The sequence below is a fragment of the Limanda limanda genome, chromosome 2 (genome assembly GCF_963576545.1).
Source record: "Limanda limanda chromosome 2, fLimLim1.1, whole genome shotgun sequence".
Classification (NCBI taxonomy): Eukaryota; Metazoa; Chordata; class Actinopteri; order Pleuronectiformes; family Pleuronectidae; genus Limanda; species Limanda limanda.
In genome coordinates, this window is record NC_083637.1 from 18,176,095 (window position 1) to 18,186,006 (window position 9,912).

At 42.6% G+C, this 9,912-nt stretch overlaps 1 protein-coding gene across 3 annotated transcripts in view; it reads left to right on the plus strand.

Moving 5' to 3' along the window:
• Positions 1-7,531, plus strand: part of rhbdl3 (rhomboid, veinlet-like 3 (Drosophila)) — a 70,446-nt gene extending 62,915 nt beyond the window's left edge. For all 3 annotated transcript variants that reach the window (XM_061095456.1, XM_061095464.1, XM_061095449.1), the window contains exons 7-9: positions 5,649-5,749; positions 7,011-7,071; positions 7,260-7,531. In XM_061095456.1, coding sequence (XP_060951439.1) covers positions 5,649-5,749; positions 7,011-7,071; positions 7,260-7,531 — 434 coding nt within the window. The remainder of the gene's footprint in view (positions 1-5,648; positions 5,750-7,010; positions 7,072-7,259) is intronic.
• Positions 7,532-9,912: the final 2,381 nt, after the last annotated feature.

Here is a 9,912-nt window from a genome sequence, read left to right on the forward strand (position 1 = left end):
TGAGAGGGGTTGGAGAGGGGAACCAGGATATGAGAAAGTTGGGAGAGAAGGAGAGAGGAGACGAGAGGAGGTGCAACTGCAAATGAAAGACACGCAGCTTACAACAAAATGTCCCCCACTCTCTTCCGACTTCTCTATCAACCTGAGGCACTGGTGCAGTCTCAGCCTTGCTCAGCTGAGACAGTGAACCTGCGTTTCTCTTTGTGTGTGTGTCATCATGAGCTGTGTTTCTCAGGACACACTAACAGACACAAACAAAGCCATTCACCTGCGGGGTTGGTTGGATTTTTCTTTCTTTTCTTTTCATTTCATTTTTTCCCCCAAGGCTGACACTTTTGGATTCACTTAAAGATATCTGGAGGGGAAATACTGGGAAAGCTTTTGAGATGACAGTGCCACTGAAAGAGTGGGATACCTTGTGGCAGAATAAGTGTACTGTGTTTGTGTGTGTGTGTGTGTGTGTGTGTGTGTGTGTGTGTGTGTGTGTGTGTGTGTGTGTGTGTGTGCTTTTTTACTGGCAGAATGAATGGTAATGCCAATGGTATTGCAAGATATGATTTGCAGCTTGTAGGATTTGATTAATAATTATGTAAATTATTGTCCATTTCTCTCTCTTCACATTCTCTTCTTCATCACTTTGTGTGTGTGTGTGTGTGTGTGTGTGTGTGTGTGTGTGTGTGTGTGTGTGTGTGTGTGTGTGTGTGTGTGTGTGTGTGTGTGTGTGTGTGTGTGTGTGTGTGTGTGTGTGTAACATGGGTCAGTGACAAACACCCTGGGGATACCAGATGTGGTGGCCTATAGCATTAACCTCACAGTGAATTGAGGAGGAAACGTGCCATAAATCACACACTAATGTACGCACACAGACCAGCTAACACCCACACACACACACACACACACATTCATACACACGCACACTCACACAGTCTGCTGTTTTAATTAGATATCGACCCCCATTGGAAGAAAGGAAGAACCCTGTGGTTGTTTTGGCTGTGATGTTTGGGTTCTTTGTGTTTGACTATGATTTATTCATTTTTGCTTTGGTCACTGGAATCAGTCTAAACCAAATTTAACATTCACTGGCAAATTGTTTCAACGTACAAATGAGAAAGCAGGAAAACAAATATTCAGGATATTCAGTGGACAATTTCATAGATAATATCTTACCTTTTTACAGTTACAACCACTTTGCATCTACTATGTAATGACACAGGGGGAGGGTGCGAAGAAACACAACAAGCAATAAGTGAACAGAGGAGGGCTCAGCTGGCACATACAGGGGTCGAGGCAGAGTTCAGGGTCGAGTAATGACTCAGAGAGAGGTCGATGACCCTCCAGGGCCAACAGACACTTTAATGGACACAATGGACTTGCATGTAAACACAGCGGTATTCTCTCCTCCGGACAGCAGAAACAATAAAACTGGGCTCTGCCTGTACAAAGAGCACAGGACAGACTCTGCTGCAGACAAGAACAAGTGCACAACCACAGACTTAAGCAGAGAAACAGACACAGACACTAAAGAAAACAACATAGAAGCAGAGAATCCCACAAATCACAAGTGAAACCCTCAACTATTGACAGATGAGGGCTGTTGGGGGTTGTGAGTGGCTCTGGCAGAGCGGCACACACATAAAACACCACTTTAATGACTTTGTAGATTTAGTCGACTCAACATGTTCATTCTTTGAAGCTTGGAAAAGCAGCAAAGCTAAATAAAATTCCATCCTATCCTCCTGGGGCCTGATGAGGAACTATGAGCGACTGTGTCCTTGTCTGGTGAGTGTTTGTTTAGCACACAGACACACACACAGATACACACACAGACACTAAAATAATGTTATTAAACCAAGTTAATTACAGGGATGGAGGTCACTCTGCCGAGACACACTTCCTAAGCACAGGACCGACGAAGGTGGAGATACCTTAAATCAAGTGTTTCAGCGTGTGTGTCTATGTGTGTGTATAGAGGAAGGAAGCATTATACTGTACCGTCCATTAAAAGGGTGTAACCATCGGGGGTAAATCTTTGTGCATGGTTTACAATTACATTTAAAATAGATGGTTGATTTCAAAATGTTTTCTAAATTAATGGCTGCCATTTCGGGTTGTTATTGTGCCGTGTGCACGTCGTATCGTAATGCTGACTGACAGATGGTTCATAAAGGAAAAGAAACTTGATTCTTGTATGAATCAAGTTTCCAACACCAATTTGAGAGAAGAACACAGAATTCAGAATGTGTTTGTCTGTTTGTGTGTGTTATCTTATCACCGAGCTGCTTAGACGCCTGCACCGTGTTTGATGACCCGGAGAGTCAGATGCTGTTATTACAGAACTTAAGTGTGCTGTCATTATGGTTCACACTCCTGCAAAGACCAAACATTAGGAAGAAAAAGAGGACACTCCTATTTGGTGCTAAATGTTATTTGCTTTTTTAAAAATGACCTTTTATTTCACTTTCAATCGCACACTCTTCTGAAAATGCACTGACCTGAAACACAGCAGGGGTTATCCGTGATCATTTTGAATGATTTCAGTGCAGCCTGAAGGCTCATCAAACATGGCAAACACTGGATGGATTTGAAAACTCTGTAAATAAATCACTGAAGCCTTCTCTCCTGCGTCTCGATGCTACAAGGTGGTGCAGCTGCTGTAGATGATGCGGCCTGTTTGATGAACGCAGATGTAAAAATGCGGAAAAGCTTTCTCTCCCCATCACTGAAGTCCCTCGGGACCACCCAGCCTTTTTCCCCCATTCCTCTTTTAAACACAGTGGCTGAACAAAAGGAACTTGCAATATTTCTCTCCACGTTTCTCCCAATCTTGGGTAAATATGCTGCCTCATTAACTGGTCAATTAATGGAGCGGCATGGTGGTGCAGTGGTTGGCATTGTCAACTCACGACTAGAAGGTTCTGGGTTCAACCGACTGGGACCTGCATATACGTGGGGGTTCTCCATACTCAGGCTTCCTCCCACAGTCCAAAAATATGCCGTTCAGCTCAATTGGAAACTCTGACGTGATAATAGATTGATGGATGGTCAGTTAAGGCAAATCTGTATACAATATTATCACATATTTAATATTCTGTGTTTTCAGTGTAATGGTATTATTGTTCACATGCATACAGTATCTCATATCTTTTCTCAAATTAAGAATGAGGCCATTGTGAGGACATGGGCATCAAGGGAATTCTGAGAGAGAGAGAGTGTGTGTTTGTATGTGTGTGTGTGTGTCGGTGTGTGTGTGTCGGTGTGTTGGTGTGTCGGTGTGTGTGTGTGTGCCGATGTGCATCACATTATGATCGAGCTAACATGATTTATCCTATTATCCCACCTTATGGTGATTTGATATCTATACACCTCGGAGCTCTTTCTGTCTGCTGTAATTATATACAGTATGCCTACAATGTGATATACCCGTGTGTCTGTAATTAGAGGAAGAGACAGACAGAGAGAGACTACGTGTAGCCGGGTGGAATGAAGCTTAATGTGAGCGGAGCATCTTTGAAGCTTAGTTTTTGGAGCTATGAGGGCTGAGCTTGGCAAGTTTACCAGAAAGCACACAGGATTAAATATCTGCATGGGGTTCTTCAGTCAGTGGGCCCATTTATTTTTTAAATATTTATTTTTGTTTTCTGTCATGCAGTCCTGGCCCCTGAATTACTGTTGCAAGGATCTGGGATTTAAAAAAAAAACTTTATTATGTAATGACAAAAATAGATTGATATTAATACTAAACTGTTTATATAAATATTTACAGTAGTTTGACAAATCAAATTTGAATCCACATTCACTTAAAGCTATTTAGACTCTGCGGAGCTTTCCACTGGATCACAAGGTTGAAAGGCGTTGATCATACAATGCTTTCAAAAGCTCTGGCTGGTAAGTGGACCTTGAGTTTTGTCGAGCAGTTATTTACAAGGTCCAGTTCATTAATGTGTGTCTGTGTGTTTGTTTATGTCATGATATTTTTGAAAGGACCATATTGCGTAACGTCCTTTATGCACAGTCCTTAGGGTCTGTTTGAGAGTCAAGACTTACTTTTAGGGTTAGGGTTGGGGTTAGACATTTAGTGGTGATGGATATGGTTAGAGTAGGGGGGACTCAGCACTGTCTTTAAAGGATATATATAATAGTATATATAATACTCTAAAATATAGGACAAGATGGAAAATAGCAGAGTCGAGTGAGTGTATGTAGAGAGTGAGAAAGAAACAGAAAGAAAAGGAGCAACACAGAGAGCGAGATCAGGAGCGAGTTTGTGTTAATTGAATAGTCAAACTAAGGATTTCTCTATCTGCCTTTTCTTTTATTCTGGTTCTTGTACAAAGACTGCAGGGAGAACACATTTCTGCTGGGGACGCTGCCTCTGAATGTCCTCGTATTTAAACTTTTCAGCGCATGATTGGTTCTTTTATGTGTGTGATGAATTGGTACCAAGGTCCCAGAGACAGCAATTCCCTGCTTGTGGCAACCCGAAGGGGGGGGGGTGGGGGGGGGGGTGTTGTGTTGTGTGAATGCATTTGTTTTACATATAATCACAGCATGTGCTGGTACAGTAAGAGCAAGCCTCTATTCATGAAAACCTGTTTATAATATACCCACATTAAATAGCAAGCAGCAAAACAAAATCTTTATGCCATACAAAATATATGGCACTGTGCCAGAACGAGCAAATCACATCTAGTCGAGGAAACGTTCTCACCACAAGGTCTGGGATTGTGTGCCTAGTTGGCGTGGATGACAGATGTCCAGATTTCTTTTTCCTAAGTTTCTATAGTAGAAGACTAAATGGGTACAGCAAACACAAAAACCCACAGAGGATGATCACCTGACCCTGAGGTTCTCCTGCTCTGTAGATCTTTCAGCTCATCCCCACTCGCAAAGCATGGTTTTCACCTGCAGGCAGCTGTTCTCACTGATGAAAATCTCAAATAAGTCAGTCACTCAGCGCCAAAGTGCCGGCAGGAAAGTTTAGCTTTTGAAGATAGAACCTTGTTTTGTTGCGAAGGAGCCTGATATTTCCCTCAGGAGTTGGACGGCACCAAAAACTGATTTACTAAGAGGCGGAATTTTGTAGGTTATTCGAAAAGGTTTTGTTAAATATGCCCCACCATTTAAATTTTCGATGGCAACATTTTTTTGGCCTACTGTCAAACTGCCACACTGTCACCCAGCCAACATACCACGTGGAACATTACACCTCACCTAGAGCACTGCATGTTTGCCAAAAAAGGCTCATGTTTGTTTTGGGATATTTTTATTTCCAAATATAAGGTAATATTGCTCTTGTACACAAACGACTGCTGGCTAACAAGTTTGCCAAATAATTTTGGGTGAAATAACAGCCTTGTGGTAAAAACTTGATTCTGCTGCCTCCAAGTGGCTGAAAATACATATATTGTCTCCTGTAAACAAACATTGACTCTTTCTTTACATTGACGTCGCAACTACCATATTGTTGGAACGTCATAATTTATTGTTTGACAACGGTACTTTCCAAGAGAAGTTTATTGCTATTTCACTTCAGGGGATGGATATTTATGCTGTGGATAATACATTAATGTATAGGGTTAGCTTTAATACAGTTGTTTATGAATAAAAATAATAACTGTACTGACTTATGACTTTCCTAATCACTACAGGATCATTGGCGGTGTCCGTCACAGATATGACGGCTCCAGTGGTCGGGTCATCTGGGGGAGTGTACGCACTGGTCTCAGCACACTTGGCTAATGTTGTAATGGTAAGTTTTAGCCTTTGTATCTGTTCAAAACTGTTCCTAGGCCTCAGTTTGTCTCAAAGAATAGTTGCAGTGAAGATTGATGATGTGGCACAAGACATTAAAAATCACTGAAGGACACCACAGGAAATGTTGTATTGTCTGGCCTGCGATGAAACGAAAGAGTAGCATCATCAATATCATGTGACATCAGACACCTGGCTATAGACAAGCAATTCCAGCTTCAGCATCAGAAGGGTGAGTGTGATACACATGATCTCTGAAGGATGTTATAAAAACTGAAATGTATGTCGCCAAGATGTCTCACACATATACATTAATGGAAAACTTGAATATAAAAGTCGCAAAATGATTGCAAAAGTGATAACACAACTAAAAAAGCCACAACAGAAGGGAGCCACCCACCCACAAAGGATTAGGTAAAAGGTAAAGTTGTGTTCTTCCTCTTCAAATAGACATTCCTCAGATTTAGAGAGTTGTGCTTTTGTAGTTGTGATAGGGAGTGAGCTGCTTCGCCATCATAGAAATGGCCCATGATGGGGAAAGGTTCCCCAACTCTGACCTAGGGAATGCATTATGTCAACAAGTGTCCTCAGAGGACCAGCTTGCATGTGTGTGTGCGTGCGTGCGTGGGTGTGTGCTGATTATCACATCACTCAGTTGTCCTGTCACTGCAGACCATTGCAGTATCATCAGAGCAGTCTGTTCTGGGGCCGGGCAGGTGCCTCTCTATCTACAGATGCCAAACATTCCTCGCCATCACCATTGATTATTTGTTTTCCTTTCCCTGCAAAGATCAGAAAAGTGTAGGATGGTGTGCACATTTTTTAGTGACAGCAGGAGAGGAAATCCCATCCCACTGCTCTTTGTTCTCCTTTGAGATCTGTGCCTGTGGTGATTGGTCTCCTCTTCCTCTGTGGGTGAACACACACACACACACACACACACACACACACACACACACACACACACACACACTTGGCAAATCATCCATAACATCCTTTGGGTCAGGATGGAGGAGCACATCTTCCTCCTTTCATCTGGAATCATATTATGAAAACCAAGTAGTAACAGATTGAGGGTCGCAGCGTCTCTGGGGTTTGCAAATTTCATGTGAATGAGACAGAGATCTCTTGTCGTGCCGTGTCAGCATGGGTGTGTCGAAGGAGGACTTGACCTTCTTGCACAGTTTGCTCTTTATCATGAGAAGTTGAAAATGTCCTCCTGAATACTCCGTCCTTTCTCTCTCTCTCTCTCGTTGTAGAACTGGTCGGGAATGAAGTGTCAGTTTAAGCTGTTCCGGATGGCAATGGCTCTGGTGTGCAGTAAGTCTCAATAGTTTCTCCACACGTCACTTTCACCTCAACTTAAAGGATTTGTATGGTGATATGTAGCAGCACTAATTCTTCCGCCTCAAAGAAATTACTGTTTAATTAAATTTGTAAATATAGGACAGGACTAACATATATATTCACAGCTGACTGACATTTTTCTCTCTCCCCTCTGCTCACAGTGAGTGTCGAGTTTGGTCGGGCGGTGTGGTTGCGGTTCTACCCGCCGGCCTTTCCTCCCTGCCCCAACCCCAGCTTTGTAGCACACCTGGGAGGGGTGGTGGTCGGCCTGACACTGGGCGTGGTGGTCCTGCAGAACTACGAGCAGCGGCTCCAGGAACAGTCCCTGTTTTGGATCTTTTTCTGCGTCTACACCCTGTTTGTTCTTTGCGCCGTCTTTTGGAACATTTTCGCCTACAGCTTGCTGGATGTGCGACTGCCACCGCCGCCGTGACTTCACTATTAGAGGCAGATGAGACACTGTATCCCCCTTTACTACTCTATCAGTAGAGGTCTGACCGCCCAGCTGGGGGATTCACCTCACCCCTGGTACTTGCTTCATCGTGGGGTGATCGGAGTTGTTGAACCGCCACCTCACCTCTACGTCCACTACTCTGATGCAGGGATTCCGACTTGCTGCAGGCCTCTCTGTCATCATATATTTTTCATCCCAGCTGCCACATCTGAGGCTAAGCCTTACCATCGCCAAGTTTACCTCCACCTGCTCTTTTTCCTCATCTGTGTTGGATGCTCAGCTCAAGAGTATCAGCCGTTGGGGGACGTTTGCTGACAACACTATGCTGACACAGGAGAAGCCTCGGATCTAACACAACAAGAACAAGCAGGAACGGCCCCTTCCCCATGGCTTAACTTCCTCTGCCTCCTCCTCCTCAATCCAACAGTGCCTGCTGGCGACATCGGCGTAATGAAAGTATTTCTGCACAGTTGCCTCTTGTGCAGGTTAACGGCAGCAACAACTGTCTTCAGACAAAACAAGTTTCAAAACATCCTGTTATCTGCCTGTGCCCTCTTCCTTAGTAAAGAAAGAATGAGGTACTATGAGAGTTTAGGCTTTGATTTGTCATCATTACAAGCAGCTAATAACACATGAGGTCACTAATAAGGAGATGTATGTTTTTTTCCCCTACCCTTTATTAAAGAGTGTGGTCTTTTAGTTTAAAAGCAGAACTTATTGATTTCATGTTCAGATTTTGCAACACTTTCACTCAAAACCCTGCGCTTGCACTCAAGTAGCCGCTGCTTGTGCTTGGATCTGCTCAGCTTGTGCACTTATACTCAGATATTTTGTTGATTGGACAGATTTTCTGCGCTAAATCTTCAGCTCTTCTACTCGCGCTCCCACACTACTACTGTGTACGTGAGAAACCATGACTCCTTCTCCAGGTGTCATGGTTTTTCCTTCTACTCCTGGTGTAGCAATAAAGCCATGGAGGGCGGGAGTGCATTAAAGTAACCTTTACAGGACTCTCCAAAAAGTAAAGCTAACACAGTCGCAACGAGGGCGGGACTATTTCATTTGTCAACACTACGCCCTGGCATTTTATTGGTTAAAGAAATTTGACAGACTTGTTGCCCAAAAAAATCTGAGCAAGCGTAGGGTTTTGAGTGAAAGCATGACAAAATCTAGATGTGAAATCAATAAGCTGCTCCCAAACTGTTGCTCTTGAATAAAGAATCCTTGCAGAAACCTCTTTAAGTTTCACAGTGTAGAGAGATCATGGAATATATAGATTATAGCAGCCGTCATAAGTGATTATGAATTTATCTTTGAAGGAAAGTCTAGGTTCAGTGTTACCTTCAGCTTCTGGCACTTCCCCAGAGGAGGATTGATATGTGATCAACGTTCTATGAAACTCTAACTTTTGTCTTTGACATTTGTGTGTGTGTTGTGTATGCGTGGAGTGTGACATCTGTTAACATTGTGTGTGTACTGATTAAAACAGAAAGAAGTAGAAGTGCCAATTCAGACTTTTTAAAAGAAATGATGCCAAAATCTTGCTACAAGCACCAGGGGGAAGATCCCCTCCCCGGAGACAAGTATTAGTACACAGGAGTGGAGTCAAACCCTTGTCATTAGCTGTGATTTTAGTGATGGTTGAAAACTGCAAAGAAGTGACAGAAGTTTATTTATTGATCAGTGAAGTGGTGGATTGAGGTCAGTGGGATGCAACAAATTGAAACATTCACCCATGTGGGGCAGTTGGGGCTTTTTCTCATTACCAAACGTAGAAAAGCACACACGCCTGACCTCAACTTCGTCCGGGCTGGGGTCCTTTCACTCTCAGTTGAGAAGGCGGTGTTCAGGGGGGGTGAAGAAGCAAATCAATGCTCTCTCATTAGTTCCTGTCACAACTTGAAATTGTTAATTGATCAAACTGGGATAGAAAGCAACCCCAGCCCTGAGCTGTAAGTCTCAAACTGTACTGTACTGTAACCTCATGCTACACTGGTACCTGCTTCTCACAGACTTTAATATAATATGATTAAATACAGATTAATATTTTAACATGCATTTGCTGTTTTATTTTTACATGGTGATATTGGTATGTTGTACAAATTGTTTGATTGGTCTATATTGTGATATGTTAGCTATATCCTGTATGTATCCTATTTAAAAAATAATGGTTCTCAAGATGGTCTGGGATTGTATATAATAAGGGCTATGACATTAAACGGAGTGAGTGAATATTTTGTACATTTGATATGTACATACTGGAGTTCATTAAACTGTTTTATACACAAACAAAATATGATATATCATTTTTTGACTGACAGTGATCAACCTCAGACATTAATACCACTTATACAGGTTAC